This window comes from Osmerus mordax, chromosome 7 (genome assembly GCF_038355195.1).
Source record: "Osmerus mordax isolate fOsmMor3 chromosome 7, fOsmMor3.pri, whole genome shotgun sequence".
NCBI classification, from domain to species: domain Eukaryota; kingdom Metazoa; phylum Chordata; class Actinopteri; order Osmeriformes; family Osmeridae; genus Osmerus; species Osmerus mordax.
In genome coordinates, this window is record NC_090056.1 from 18,759,384 (window position 1) to 18,775,232 (window position 15,849).

General features: G+C 45.8%; 1 protein-coding gene across 5 annotated transcripts in view; it reads right to left on the reverse strand.

Annotated features, from left to right (window-relative positions):
* kazna (kazrin, periplakin interacting protein a) overlaps positions 1–15,849 on the reverse strand; it is a 96,265-nt gene that overhangs the window by 6,082 nt on the left and 74,334 nt on the right. For 3 of the 5 annotated variants that reach the window (XM_067239549.1, XM_067239551.1, XM_067239552.1), the window contains 6 exons: positions 7,817–7,953; positions 7,040–7,210; positions 6,385–6,468; positions 4,882–5,074; positions 4,236–4,372; positions 3,510–3,633 (listed from right to left, as the gene is read on the reverse strand). In XM_067239549.1, the coding sequence (XP_067095650.1) occupies positions 3,510–3,633; positions 4,236–4,372; positions 4,882–5,074; positions 6,385–6,468; positions 7,040–7,210; positions 7,817–7,953 (846 nt within the window). Of the gene's footprint in view, positions 1–595; positions 3,634–4,235; positions 4,373–4,881; positions 5,075–6,384; positions 6,469–7,039; positions 7,211–7,816; positions 7,954–15,849 lie in introns of those variants that run through there. The other 2 variants (XM_067239550.1, XM_067239554.1) reach the window with 2 other exon arrangements.

Below are 15,849 nucleotides of genomic sequence, written 5' to 3' on the forward strand. Positions count from 1 at the left end.
GACCTTGTGTTATTGAAAAAAGTAAAACAGCAGGCCATACACTAAGGTCAACTTGAAGCAGGGCTGGTATCAAAACGAGCAATTCCTCAGGACACCAGAAAGAGTCTGCGCACACAGTTAGCAAACCCAGCAAGACAGCTCTGAATATGGACTGACCGATCTGTTCATGAATTAAAGATCCAAAGGATCGTATTACTTGACTGAATCACTTTCATGGGTTGCTTCACTGTGTTCAGAGTCCAGGGGATATTAGGTGAGACAGGGAAGGATCAGTCATTAAGGTTATAGGCTGTGTTATTGACACTGTGTCCACAATGGGCAGTGTTCCAACAGTAACAAATGCCTTCCTTTCCTCATCTCCTCCTTCACGGCCATTGTAATGGTCAAGCCAATTGTTTCAGAGAGAGTCTGGGCCATGAAGTAAACAGGTGGAGGAGGAGAGGAAGCCACCAGGAAGTGTTGGAACACTGCCAGTCAAAGGTGGACTGAGTTTGCTGGGGAAGCTGTCATTCAGGTTTTTAAATAATGGCAGCACCCAGCAGAGAAGGATTTAGGATTAAAGCCAAACCACAACAAATACACAAACAGAGGGAAGAGAGGAAGGCAGTGTGGTAATTCTTTGTTAATTATTTTATTTTAAAATAATCTTTTTTTTCTCTCATTTAGCTTTAGCATATTTTGCCATGCCTTTAGAATGTCTTTTCTATCTGTCAATTCTACACATGTCTAAACCTCAAAGAGTCTCCATGGAGAACTGTTCTTTTTACTTTAAATAAAACTCTTCAATAATAATTAAAATTTCAATAGTGTTACCTCATTTACAAAAAGCAAAAATATTTGCAGATATGAAGGGGATCTTCTTTGCAACATAAAATGATGGATGATAGACTGATAAGAAATATTTCAGCAAGACAGGATCAATAAATATTCCTGTAGCGAGTTGGGGTGAGACCCCTGAATAAAAAAAGTTGAGTTGGCATTTTCAAAACTCACAAAAGCACTCTGCTTACAGTACAATATGTCAGCTTCATCTTATTCGGGCACCACAACAGGCTGTAAGAGGCAAGAATACAGTGACAAATCAGCCTTTGGTTGTTGACATCAACTGTGAGCGACTTGCCATGTAAGGATGAGCTATCTAGTGCTATTCAGGGGTCTCTATGCTGATGTTTCTACCCATAATCCTCTCTGCTTTTGGGGAGGACCCTTTGAAAAGCAGCATTATGTTTCCAATTGAATTTGTGCTCTTGTGACTCTTAACACGGCTTTAGGTAAGATGAACAATTAACCACGTTAGTTAAGTGTCAGGGTAATGGAAAACGATTTCCTGTGAGGCAAGGCAGACATCTACAATAAGGCTATGGCGATAGAACAGAAAAAAAACGTAATCCAAGTAGATATTTTTCCCTTGGAAAAACACTATTAACCTTTGGCACCTCGTTAATTGCATTTATTTCAGCGATGGCTTGAGCCTAAATTCTGATTTCCTGATTTTTGGTTTGACATCAAGGTCAGGGGATAAGGTGTGCGTTTGTTTCAGTTTGATTAGCCCTGCTAAATCTGGATTTAACCCCCAGGGCAAACCAGCAAGCTGCTCATCAGAATGACTTCTCCCTCTTTAAACCTCCCTCCCTCATGGCCATGCTAGTAGGAGTCAGATGGCTGAGGGGTTATGGAATTGGGCTATTAATCAGAAGGTTGCCGGTTCGATTCCCGGCCGTTCAAATGACGTTGTGTCCTTGGGGGCAAGGATAAGAGCGTCTGCTAAATGTAAAAATGACTAAATGTGAATGCTAACTCGTAATAGAAGCTGCGGCCTACTGTCACTTTCCCTAATGGACAACTAGCAGAGGTTCGTGTGCCATATTCAAACACAAACATTAGGAGCTGAATAATTAATATTTGGAAAGGATAAGAGTACGACTCAACACAGAATGCGCCGGAGTGGGCACGTGCACTGAGGAAATGCAACTCTGACAGTTGGTTTGTACGAAGACGAGCGTCTTCACTTGGAGATAAAACTACACTGCAGAAGAAAGATATCACTTTCCTGTGAAGAAACGCTTGGATCGTTTCTGATTTTGTTTAAAAAGTTTGGCATAAATTATTCCTGATTTCCTTCTTACAGCTGCTTATCTGAGTAATTAAAACAGGATTATAACTGTGAAGCCAGTGTGGTCTTTGAAAGCTGTTGAAATCACCAGACTTAATCTCTCTGACCTTCCAGAAACCCACGCAATTTCGAAACGTGTCCTTCAGGAAATGAATGAAATGTTTCACATTTATATTACCTGACCTGCCTCCACTCCTCTTGAATACAGTTTGATAAATCAAGCCAAGCACCTCAAGATACACAATCCCTCTCTCTCTATGGTGTTATACTATCAATTCTTTGGATTACTAATACTGCAGGAGGACATGTCTTCTCATTAAAGAAATTCTGCCAGGAAGTTCTAGAGGTCAAAGGTCGATCCCACAGGCACCATGCAGAGGGAGTGGGGTAACGGCATGCATGGCCCTCCACACATGCTGCGACCGGGGACACCTGGGTCCATTTCCACAGCTGTCTTTTCCTGTTAGGAATGGCTTTGCTCACCTGTACGGATCTATCCTAAACTGGCGAGAGTTGTAAACAAAGCAAAATAAGTTTTAAAAGAGTTCTGAAGTTTAGGTTGAAAGTAGAATATTAGTGTTCTGACAATTTAGGAATCCAAATGTTCTTTTGCTGGGATTTGTGACAGGTGGATTGGACGTGTTTTGAAGTTACAGATAGGTTGTTTTATATTGATACCAGATTGCGGTGAGAAGTCTGCACATTGCCTCCAGGAAAACCTTTTCTAAATGGGTGGCAGGTAAGGAATGGACCAAGCACAGGACAATGAACAGGGGAGTTTAAGTTAAAGAAAACAAAAGGGATGAGGGGTAAAAAATGGCAAAATGCGAGAAGCATTCGGGACATAAAGACATTTACAAGCACAAAGTGCACACTGACTGTTATTTACAGGTACAGCAGTCCTTCAAGTTTCCAGTTATCGAAAAAAAAAAAAAAAAAACTAATATATAAAGACAATTAAAATAATTCATAACAGAGCTCTTTTCGCTCGGCAGATACAGTGAAAATATCCACGCTTAAGGGACCAAGGCCATGTGCACGGTCAACACTATTTACAGAACTGTACAGACATAAAGATGCAGTTTGCTTGTAATGTTTACACTTCAGCGAAGCAAGACGCACTTCAGGCTTCTAACATGGCCTCTGGCCATGGACAAACAAAAACTCACACACTTGTTTACTCATGTACACACTAAGGCGCACACAAACATACGTACGCACGCGCACGCACACACACACACACACACACACACATACAGCTACGTCCGAACGCATGCGTGCAATAAAACTAAACCCTCTCCTTGGCATTGCCGCTTGGGGACACTGGTGGTTTGTCTCAACACCTTTCTCTACCAGTCAGCATCTTCCTCTATGTAGTAGTCAGGGGTGGATGTACCATCAAACAGCCCAGGGTCCAGGGACTTGCGCTGCTTGCCTCTGGCAAAGACTCGTGACAGAGAGCCCAGTCCCATCTTCTCTTTCTTCTTCTTACGTTTCTGGTCCTCTAGATCTTCTAGAGACTGGAGGGGCAGGAGAGACGGAGAGATCAGAGGGAGCGGGATAAAGGAATGGGGAGAACAAAGAGATGATGGCACGCGTCGCATGAGCGAGAGAGTGGAGGAGAGAGAGCGATGATAAGAACACTACAGAGGGCATGGGAGTGTTAAGGTTTCCCCCACACATTCAGCTGAGATCACAAGCTGTATCACAAGCCTTCCTATCAATGCAGTAATCATGGAGTGAACTCTCAAAATGTCTGAAACATCATTGAAATAATATAGTTTACTATAGTTTAGTAATAGTATATCGCACAGTATGTATAGTAAAGTAAATGCACCGTATGCTAGTACGTTACAGTACAAAGTATGGTATAATAAGGTATAGCATAGCAGAACATACTATCATAGCATAACATGACAGCATAGTATAGTCTAGTATGGTATAGCATAGCATAGGTTAGCATAGCACAGGTTAGCACAGCATAGCACAGCATAGCACAGCATAGCACAGCACAGCATAGCATAGTACAGCATAGCATAGCATAGTACAGCATAGCATAGCGTGGTAGATGAAAACTGTGAAGGGGCTGATTACTTGTCAGGGTGCGGTGAGCCGCTCTTACATTGCAGAGGGAGTGTGTGCGGTGGCGGGGGGAGTTGATGTCGCTGGGCGTGGAGGAGCGGTCGGCCTCCATGGCCGACGCGTCAGAGATGATGGAGGGCTGGCGGGAGTGGCACGGGCTCACACGCACCGCCGCTACTGCAGGGACAGATGGGTTGGAGACAGGCGCTTCAGACACGAGGGGTTTAGGGATTTATTTTTTACATGATGTGTGAGTTGATGGTTTATCATGTATACTTTAGCTGGATCTGTGTGTAAGGCAGTGGTTCTCAATCCTGGTGCTTGTGCCCCCCCCTGCTCTGCATGTTTTAGATGTTTACCTGCTCCAACACACCTGATTCAAAGAATGGGTAGTTATCAAGCTCAGCAGAAGCCTCACAACGACCCATTCATTTGAACCAGGTGTGTCGGAGCAGGGAAACATCTAGAACATGCAGGGCGGGGGGGGGGGGGGGGGGGGGGGGGGGGGGGGGGGGGCACGAGCACCAGGATTGAGAACCACTGGTGTAAGGGTTAGGTCATGCAAAACAGTGTGTGCGAGTGTGCCAATATGTGTGTTTCAATGTGTGTGTGCCTGTGTTGGTGTGTGTGTATGTGTGTGTGTATGCGTGTGTGTGTGTGTGTATGTGTGTGTGCTCTCCTCATACCCTGCCGGTCTGTGGGGTGTCCGGTGTGGACGTGGTACAGAGTCTGTTGACTCTGTCTGATGGCCGCCGTGAGAGGCAGGTCTGCTTGCATCACCCACTCCTGGTTGTTGCCGTTGACAACGGTTTCCGTGGGCATGGCCAGAGAGTGGCGTTTGGGCACGTCCTTGGTCAGGGTTGCTAATGACTGTTTGGCCTTTAGAAGAGAGAAAAAACACACACACGTACACGTGTGAACAAATGACCACCTCTCGTTTTAACGGAAGAAGAAATTCAATAATCGCTGATCTCTCTTGAACACATTTGCAAGTCGTTTGTACCTGTGTGTGTGTTTGTGCTTGTAAATGTCTCAGTGTGTGTGTGTGTGTGTCTGAATGGGGATCCCACTACAATAGATTTTCTGAGTGAGAGTGTTCTCTCCAGGGTTCCATCTGTCTCATGAAAAATGCAACCGTGTCCATGTTCTCCCTGTTGTGTCTCCTGTTGTGTTGGAATCGCTCATGTACAACATAACGATGGACAGAATAGGTGGAGGAGGTGTTAAATGCCACCATAGAGAGAGTGAGAGAGGGGGAAAGAGAGATTGAGAGAGAGAGAGACAATAGCTGAAGCTGATCGGAGTAATGAAGCTGTTACGTAAGTTTAATGACTCCAGCTGCTACAAAGCATGTCCTTTTCTGGCAGCATAGAAGTGGGAGAGGTGGAAATTTTGTGTGTGTGGTTGTGTGTGCGTGCATGTATGTGCCTCTATGTGAGTGTATGTGTGTTTGAGAGAGTTTACATTTACATTTAGTCATTTAGCAGACGCTCTTATCCAGAGCGATTTACAGTAAGTACAGAGACATTCCCCCTGAGGCAAGTAGGGTGAAGTGCCTTGCCCAAGGACACAACGTCATTTGGCACGGCTGGGAATCGAACTGGCAACCTTCAGATTACTAGCCCGACTCCCTAACCGCTCAGCCACCTGACTCCCTGAGTTTGTAAAAGCAGAGAGGTTCAGAAGTAAAGTGGACATGGACTATATTGCATAATCATCATGCCAGGCAGCAGGCTCCACAATCAACAGAACTAAACATCGTCCACCATCACAACCATCCACCTACTAATCCCAACGACATTCTGGATTATCCCTGTTAGAAGCCCAGGCATGCAGGATAGCGACAAAGTCTAGCCACTGAAACTAGAACACAAGACGACACAATCAATGCTGTTAGTCGATAGTTGCCGTTCCAATAGCAATCATCACACCAATTCTCCTTCCGGATACTCAGAATCACAGAATTCCTCCCACAAATCCCCAAATTACTCCCAAGAAATCAGGACAAAGTTCAATTAGGACATTCAAATAAAATCATCCACAAATCAAAGGCTGGGGATCATTCCTTCAGAAAATTCATTCAGATATTGACGGGGGTTAGTGTCAAGTCTGCATTCGGGAGATCCGGCAACAACTTAGTACAGGTCCAGGGGTCAGAGGTCGTAGGTCAAGCGGGGCCTGTTTCTTACCGCCGTGACCCTAGACGCAAACTCTCGATCCGTGGGGCGATCAAACACCCGGTACTCCATTCTGTGACTCACACAGTTACTTATCTGAGGGGGAGACAAAGTGTGGGGAATGGGTGTGGATATAGGACACACATACACACACACCTACACACACACACACACACACACACACAGAAGCACCAACACACCAGCACCTACATACAGACACACGCACATACACTCACATCTACACAAAAAAACATCGACAGCTACACACACACCTCCAACACACAAGACCTTTTGTAAGTGCTTCGGGGAACCAAAGGTCAACCAGGTCTCTTGAATGGTGAATCTTTATTACAGTACATCTTTGGAACTCCGTGTACTTTGGCAATCCCCTCGCCCTTTTCTATATCTTGTTTCTTCTTTGTTTGCTTGCATGTGTACGTGTTTGTCTGTGTGTGTGTCTGTGTGTGTGTGTCTGTGTGTGTGTGTCTGTGTGTCTGTGTGTGTGTGAGTATTTGTGTGTGTCTGTGTGTGTGTGTGTGTGTGTCTGTGTGTCTGTGTGTGTGTGTCTGTGTGTGTGTGAGTATTTGTGTGTGTGTGTCTGTGTCTGTGTGTTTGTGTGTCTGTGTGTGTGTGTGTCTGTGTGTGTGTCTGTGTGTGTGTGACTCACCATAGCCAGCTCGGCCTCCAGCTCCTTGATCCTGTTTTCCTTCAGGTCCAGCTGGGAGTGCAGAGCGCTGGCGTTCTCCGAGGCCTCTTTGCTCTGCCTCCTCAGGTCCCATTTCTCCCTCTCCAGCTGGTCCTTCTCCTTGGCCAGGGCCTTCACCACATCCTCGCTCTCCTTGGCGCGGGGAGGAGACAGACGAGAGTAATGAATGTTCACCTCAAGCCAAATACCTTTCTAGATGTACTGATCTGAGGCTGATCAGGACACTACACAAGCATCACACAGTCTGTTTTTGATTGTTTTGTTTTTTTTAAGGTATATTTTTTCATGCTTTAACACAGTGGTTCTTAACCCTGTCCTCAGGGAACCCCTGTCCTGCATGTTTTAGATGTTTCCCTGCTCCAACACACCTGATTCAAATAAATGGGTCGTTATCTAGCTCTGTAGAAGCCTGGTAACAAACGTGCATTTGAATCAGCTGTGTTGGAACAGAGAAACATCTAAAACATGCAGGACAGGGGGTCCCTGAGGACCAGGGTTAAGAACCACTGCTTTAACGGACAATTTGCAAGGGAAGTGTGACAGTAATGGCAGGGAGAGTGAGAGTGAGAAGGGAACCCACTCAGCAAAGGGCCAAGGACGGATTTGAACCCAGGTATCTGCGGTAAGGCCTAGGCCCACACGGCACGCGCACTAAAACGGTGACATTTTACAAACATGTTATCCAGGTGTGTACGTGAGCGTGGATGCGTGTCCTTGCTGTGTGAGAGTGCGGCGTACTTTTCTGTGCTGTTCGTAGTTGCGTATGAAGTCTCGTAGCTGTTCCTCTCTGCTCTCCAGCGTGGCATACAGCTGCTGCATCTGGTTGACCAGGTCGGCCTTCTCCACCTTTAGACGCTTGCGGTCCGCCTTCATCGCTATGGAGATGGGCCGGGGAGAGAAGGTCAAGAGATCGAATCAAATCTTATTTGTACAGCCCTTTTTACATTTACATTTACATTACATTTATGCTTTTAGCAGACGCTTTTATCCAAAGCGACTTCCAAGAGAGAGCTTTACAAAAGAGCATAGGTCACTGATCATAACAACGAGCACCCAAAACATTGCGAGCACCCAAAACATGAAGCACAACTGGAGGATGCTAACTAGGCCGACCCTTAAACATGAGCCATTCTATCCCGTCGTCAGAGCTCAGTCCAGGCTTGTAACGAGGACGGTATGTAAAACACATCACTTGGACGCTGCAGTTTCCCGGAGCCTAATGCACTGTGACAGCTTCTTGATAGAGAGGTGAGTTAGAGACGACCCCTGGTGTCAGTCTGCCAGCCTCCCGTGTCCACCGTGGACACGGGAGGCTGGGAGCAGGCAGCCTCTCTCCGACATTAGACCCACATGTGGGGTGGAGGCTGGGAGCAGGCAGCCTCTCTCCGACACTAGACCCACATGTGGGGTGGAGGCTGGGAGCAGGCAGCCTCTCTCCGACACTAGACCCACATGTGGGGTGGAGGCTGGGAGCAGGCAGCCTCTCTCCGACACTAGACCCACATGTGGGGTGGAGGCTGGGAGCAGGCAGCCTCTCTCCGACACTAGACCCACATGTGGGGTGGAGGCTGGGAGCAGGCAGCCTCTCTCCGACACTAGACCCACACGTGCTGACTGGGGTTCAGCACAGCCACACGGACCACCTTTCTCATTCATCGTCCTCTCGCTTTTATGTCGGTCCTGTTCACAAACGTTAAAATATGTATTTCTGTTGTCAGTGGCTGACATCTCGTACTTGTTTTGTCAACCCAACTTCTTACCTTGTCTAACTTCCTGACACTCTTTGCCCTTGATCTCTACCCCCCCCCCCCTCTCTCTCTTTCCCTCCTCCTCCTCACGTCTTTATCCATCCTAACCTCTTCTACTCTTTGGAGTCGTTCACAAACTTTGCTTTCCTCTTCCCTAACGTGCTCAACTTCACCCACCTCTATCCTCTCTCTTTCTGCTCTCCTCGTCTCTCTCTTTCCACTGTGCTCTCCCTCTTCTCTTCCTCTCCTCCCTCCACCCCTCTCTCTCCCTGCACAAGCCCGGTCTCCAGCTGCGACTCATTAATTAACTTCCATTACACACTTGTTAATTGAACGACATCCACAAGCTGCATCGGGGGACACCGCTCTGATAGACAGCGCAGGCCTATTCCAAGGGCAGTTTCACAGGCACTTTTTTTTTTGCCCTCTCCTCCTCTCTTTCCACTCTTTCACCCTGTTATCCAGGAGAGGGTGTCACGTTGCCAGAGTGATGTTCGAGCCAACTTCACACAGAGCACAAAGGACAAAGACAGTCCCTCATTGGCCCGAGACAGGAAGTTCCCGAGCACCTGCCACAGGATGTGGTATTAAAGCCCCCTTTGAGCTGGAGCTAATTTATGCACACCGAATCGCCCACCTGCCACTGCGTGGCAACACAACTCTCTCACACGCAGAAATAGAATTCAGGTATTGTTTGAAACAAAAAGTATGTGAGTGCACCGGGTGCATTTCTAACTTGTTTACCAACCGTTTTATTGGGTGTAGAAGAGATGTGAGAGAATGGGAAACCTCTCAGAGAACATCAAGGCAGACAGGTGAGACAGAACTGTGTGCGTGTCTTCCCCTCTGACAGCCAAATGAATGATTCCCACTCTCGGCTGGCTCTGGGAGCCAGTCCAAGACCTCAGCCTTCCCCAAGTCATTACCCGCTCCGACAGGAAACCACCAAGGGACAGAAAGAAGGCTAATGTGTGTACAAGTTGGAGGACGAGAAGATGCCAGAGAAACTTAATGGATGTTCTCGCTGTGAGAAACCTCTTTCCTGTTCTTTTCTCTCAGTTTGTTTGCAGAGATGGGAGTTTTGAGAGTGTGTGTGTGTTTGTGGGGAGGGAGGCGAGCGTGTGTTTGTGTGTTGTGTACACAGTGTGTGTGTGCTTGAGGTCATTCCAGGTATGATTCAGCTTCTGGACACAAGGGGCTGTGAGGATACAAAACACCAAAGGCATCAACATCCAGGCAGCCATCTACCCACTGCTCCACAAAGGCCGTCCCAGACTGAGACCTGACCCGCCACGGCTAAACAGCGCCTCATCATTGCACGCGTAAGTGGTTTGAGACCACATGAAACGCACTCTCTTCAACCAACCCAGCTGTTGTATGTGCGTTTTTTTCCCATGGTTTTGTGAGCTGACAGCTCTAAAAGCCTCTGCCTCCTCTGTGCAGATACTGGAGGGTTGGTAGCGGCTGTGTGGAGAGGCTTTGCTCATTAGCGTGTGTGTGTGTGTGTGTGTAAGAGTAAGTACGTTTGTGTGGGTGTGTGTACGTGTGTAAGTGAGTATGTGTGTACATGTGTGTACATGTGCATGACTGTGTGTGTGTGGAACATAGTGTTCCCAAGGGAGGCTCAATGACTAGAGTGGCTCCTACTTCCTGTTTTCTGAACCAAAATAGTGGTGAGGTCGCCAGGTGACAGGCTGGTGGCACAGCTAAGAAGATGCCTGATTAGAACATGTTGCTCTTGAGTAAGCATCTTCTTTTGGTGTTCAGGTGAATATGAGTTCTTAAGATGTTAAGGAGTGTTTGAAAATGAAGTGGAAATGAGAGTTTTAGGGGATGTTGTTGTCAGTTCGTTTTTTACTGCTCTCTTCCGCAATAACAAGTTGCTATTTTTACTCAACACACTTGAAGAACTTGAGGAGTAGCAGGAATGAACACAATTAGACACGCTGTGTTATAGTGTATTCCGGTATGGCCATTCCGGTATGGCTTTGGTAGAAACCATGTTTATCTAGAAGGCTGATTTCACATAGATGAAAGCACAGTAAAGTAAATTTTACATACATCCGTCAAATGATCTCTAATATTTGCTGAATTCTGGAATCCTTTTCCTTAATTTTTATGGATTCATGAAAATGATCTACTGGATCATATCTTCGACAACAACAATAAAAACGTCCATCTGACGCGAGTTGGAGAGTTGTGAAAAATCTCCATAACTCAAGAAAAACCCACACAACATTGCAAATACGATACCACCAAGAAAAATAAATGTTTAAAAAAATACAGTCGGAGGAGACCGTCCAAAACAAGGACGTCCTGAACACCCATGACAAAGAAGGTACTTGAATGCAATCTAAACACACCTGCACTGGTTTCAACCCTGCGAGCTTCATTCTCAGACTGAGGGTCCCTTTGTTTCAGACAAGCTGCAGAACTGGAGATGGGACAGGCTCTCATTAGGGCTCTCTTCAAGCTGAGCAAGTTCTTCATACTAATGAGTGGATCCACTTCTCAGAGACTCTCCATGTACTTCTTGATGTACTCCACAGTAGAACTCATTGTCTAGGCCGGCCGGCCTTTCTCAATCCTTGTTCCCGGGGTCTCCTGCATGTTTTAGATGTTCCCATCTTCCAGCACCTGATTCAAATGAAAGATTGTTTTCCGTTGAGCTTGATAATGACCTATTCATTTGGACCAGGTGTGTCTGAAAAGGGAAACGTCTAGAACACGCAGGGTAAGGGGCCCCCAAAGACCAGGATTGAAGAAGGGTAAGTCCCCTACAGTATCATCTTAAAATATAATGGTGTGAAAGAACAAGAGAGCTTATCCATGCCTGAACACTAGAACTACACGGACAGCAAGCAAACTAATATAGCAAATGCTCCAAGAAACACTATTTACATTTAGTCATTTAGCAGACACTCTTATCCAGAGCGACTTACAGTAAGTACAGGGACATTCCCCCAGAAGCAAGTAGGGTGAAGTGCCTTGCCCAAGGACACAACGTTATTTAGCACGGCCGGGAATCCGACCGGCAACCTTCTGATTAATAGCCCGATTCCCTAACCGCTCAGCCATCTGACCCACTATTTACTCAACACCGTTGAGAACGTCATTGTTTTACGCTCGATCGCCATTGGCTGTAGGAGGAAGAAGCACCTGGCTGTAGGATGAAGAAGCAACTGGTTGTACCTCAGGGTAGCTGAGGACGCCATCGGCTCTGACACGACGTGATGAGAACCGATTATCCACAAGCTCCCAGGACAACCGTTGACCCTGACAAGCACTGGGACACCTGCTCAGGCCCAACCAGGGATCACGCCAGACCATTAAAAATGGATCAAACGCTGCTTGTTAACGGGTGGTCTTGGAAGCCTCAAGCTTAATTTATACTTAGGTCGCCGACACTTTTGAAATGGTCGCTGACGAAAAAAAAAAAGTGTCGCTCAGGCTGCTGCATTTATACTTCGGCAAACAGTCGCCTGTGCTCAAGGTTCGCGTGACAAACAGAATCATTTTACCGTTACATTCATAGCTATGGTTGCATTGTTAACGCTTTGTAGCCTAGGTGATCAATCGGAGAAACTGACCATTTTAATTTTTCACTATGTGACGACATCAGCGCCAGTAGAAATTTCTCACTTCCAAGTGACGGTTAAAAGTGTCGACCGTGATGTCATTTCTGTCGGCGACCTTTTCAAAAGTGTCTGCGACCTAAGTATAAATTGGGCTTTAGATGAGTGCGTGTGTGTGTGTGTTAAGCAAAGGGGCATGGACCGTTCAGTGGAAGAATCAGAGAGGGAAGCAGTCTTTGATGAAGACATTTCAGATAGAGATAAAAAATTTCACATTATGCTGAGTAGCCCATAGACTAACAGTATCATTTTGTGCAGAAAAGCCACTTTGAAACCCCATCCAGCATGTTTATTAACTAGTCAGATTGAAATGTAGCTGTGGTGTCATCTTCCTTTGGAGCTTCAAATTCTGACCTTCGCAGAATTAGTGACCACCATTTCCCAACCCCACAAGCTCATTACAGCCTGTCTGCATACAGAACGATGCTCTATAATGGCAAGGGCTGCAAATGAACGCCCCAGGGCTTATTAGGTCAGCTCATTAACAAAGACCACACCCTTACAGTTTCTGGATGGATTCTGATTGGCTGCGTTCTTGGTTGGACAGCTGGACAAAGGTACCTCAGCCAACCACTGGGGGCCACTGTGATCTCAATCAAAACCTCCCCGGAGACAGACTCTTCTGTTATGACAGACAACGGGCCTTCTAAATGATCTCTTGAGATAAAAGGCGACCCGAAGCAAAAGATAATAAATCACTTACGGAGGTTTGGAACGCATCAGCAAGACTATTTCCGCCATGACGAAATCCAATTCGACTCTTCCTAAAAAGGCCCCTTCATTTGTTCAAACCTCTAAAACCTCAAATTAATTGAATGGGATCGGGTCAGACAGTTACGAGAGCATGGATACTTTATGAGTAACTGCAAAGTGTGTGTGTGTGTGATTATTCTGAGAAAGGGACCCTGACTACAGTGCCTGGCTGCTCTATGTGAACATTGTAGCGTGAAAAGGCACCAAACGCACCAGCCAGACTGTGCTTTGATGATATACATTCTGTCCAAGACTTTAATTTCTGCCTACAATGACAGGGAATTCCTGAGAGATAGTCATTAGGGCACTGTGGAAATGGCTAATTAAAACAGTCTACGTGGCCAAACATCACTGAATAATTGAACCAAACTTGTTTGGTGGCTAAACGAGAAACAGTTGGACACCAGAGAAACCTGGACAAGACTGGACAAGGCTCATATTCTTTGCATCCAATAGAATAATTCTGACTATTTCTCACAGTTTGTCCATTGGAAATGATCCATTTTCAAACCGTTTGTTGGCTAATCGTTTAGTTTGCTTTCCTTGTCGTCTTTTTATATGCGAGAAATAATTTATCTTTCTTGCTGCAAGAACACAAGACAGGGTAACTATCAGTGACCCTGAGACAGGCATAATTGCATACGTCTCACTTTGTTCATCTCTCCCCGGCTACACCCCCTGATCTGTACTCTGGCCTTCCTCTGCCCACGCCTGCCAGCGCTGGTGTCCACGGGCATCACAACAAACCTGGCAATTGTGAGCAGGTGGCAATTAGCAAGCAGCCCAATTACAGTGCTCACAGCATGGTGCCCTGACACGGCGAGGGAGTGGGCATGGAGACTCAGACTCAGACTGGGTGGCACTACATCTATACACACTGGTGGTGGTGGGGGGGAGAGATGGATGGAGAGAAAGAAAGACAGAGCCTACTACAGCCATGCATACGTGGTGGAGAGAGAGAGAGAGAGAGAGAGAGAGATGGAGGGACACAGACAGAGAGAGAGAGAGAGAGGGGGAGAGAGGGGGAGTCATGTGGCTGAGCGGTTAGGAAATCGGGCTAGTAATCAGAAGGTTGCCGGTTCAATTCTTGGCTGTGCAAAATGATGTTGTGTCCTTGGGCAAGGCACTTCACCCTACTTGCCTCGGGGGAATGTCCCTGTACTTACTATAAGTCGCTCTGGATAAGAGCGTCTGCTAAATGACTAAATGTAAATGTAAGTAGGGAGACAAAGAGTGAATACTACAATCAGAGAGAGAGTGGTGGAGGGAGAGAGAGTGACAGAATAGAATAGAACAGAGATTATTCGGTACTGTATTAAACTTTCGTTGCACTTTGCATTAATAGACACCAGATGAGAAGCACATACTTAAAACAAAAAACGTTTTTGTCCAAACAAATATTCTGTTAAAGCAAAACTGTGGGAAATGAATGACTGAATATCAACTCTTAAACTTCATAAATGTATAATTTAAGTAAAAAAATTTCTGTGAAAAAGTGTTGTCCCCTATAAACATGTTGTGTTACCTAATGAGGCAGTCTGTGTTTAGCAAAACAGACAGTTCAGTGTCGGTGGAATGTCAATTATTATTTTTTGGCGCAGCCAGCAACTTTACAGCCAATTAAACTCCAGCAATCATTTTCTAGCCAATTGGCTTCGGCGAGGCGGGTCTTTCTCCCTGGCTACTTTCGTGAAACCACTGTCAATCAAACTAAAGCTGGATGAAAGCATGGAAGTTCCGTCAAGGCTCACGTTACTTAATCAAATGGGATTTATTCGCCATGAAAGTTTGCACAGACAAGGAATTTGCTTTGGCAGGAAGGTGCATACAATAAACATATAGGAACCTAAAATTTAAATATGTGGACTATCCATACTATGGGTACATAAACTAGCAGTACTAAGTCGAATTAGAATTAAATAAAATATACAATAAAATAAAATATATTAGAACAGAAGTTACAGAAGTTACAGTTGTAGAAACTAACTGATCTGCTTTGATGCGTTGAAGAATCTGACACTCTGACTTTTAACTGTCGTTACCGTTCATTTTTATGAGAGTACGGTCTGACAGTACAGCTAGGTGAGCATTAGCCTGATGTGGCTAGGTCGCTGTTCCTTTAACAGTGCCTTGTTCTGCGGTTGCCATGGTTTCAGTGTTGTCAGTCTCCTGGTGCTTCATTGGCCCACAGGTTCACTCTCCAGGATTTAGCTCTCCTCTTTCAAAACAAATCCACACTATAATTATCTCGGCAACTGCTTGTTAGCATGCACCATGAGAGAGATTTCCATCGTGGATTCATGGTAAACAACTGATAAAACAACAGCACAAACAAGAAAACAAGAAAAAAAAAAAGGATGACAGATTTGTTTCGAGTTCCTGTTAGGATGCTACAGAAAATAGAGCCGGCCGAGCCAAAATGTCTGGCTCCCTTGCCAACGGCGGCCACTCTGTGGGGGCTTGCTAACACGAGCTAACGCCAGCTAACTTTAGCGAACCATCCCTCTGCCACCCGCCATGTCAAGGACTCAACACAAAGCACATTTGCAGTGAAAGCAGGCCAGGGAAAGATGCCCATCGTTTGACATCGAGATCCAATATGGTGTTGGTGTAACAGGGTCCAAAATCCTACTAC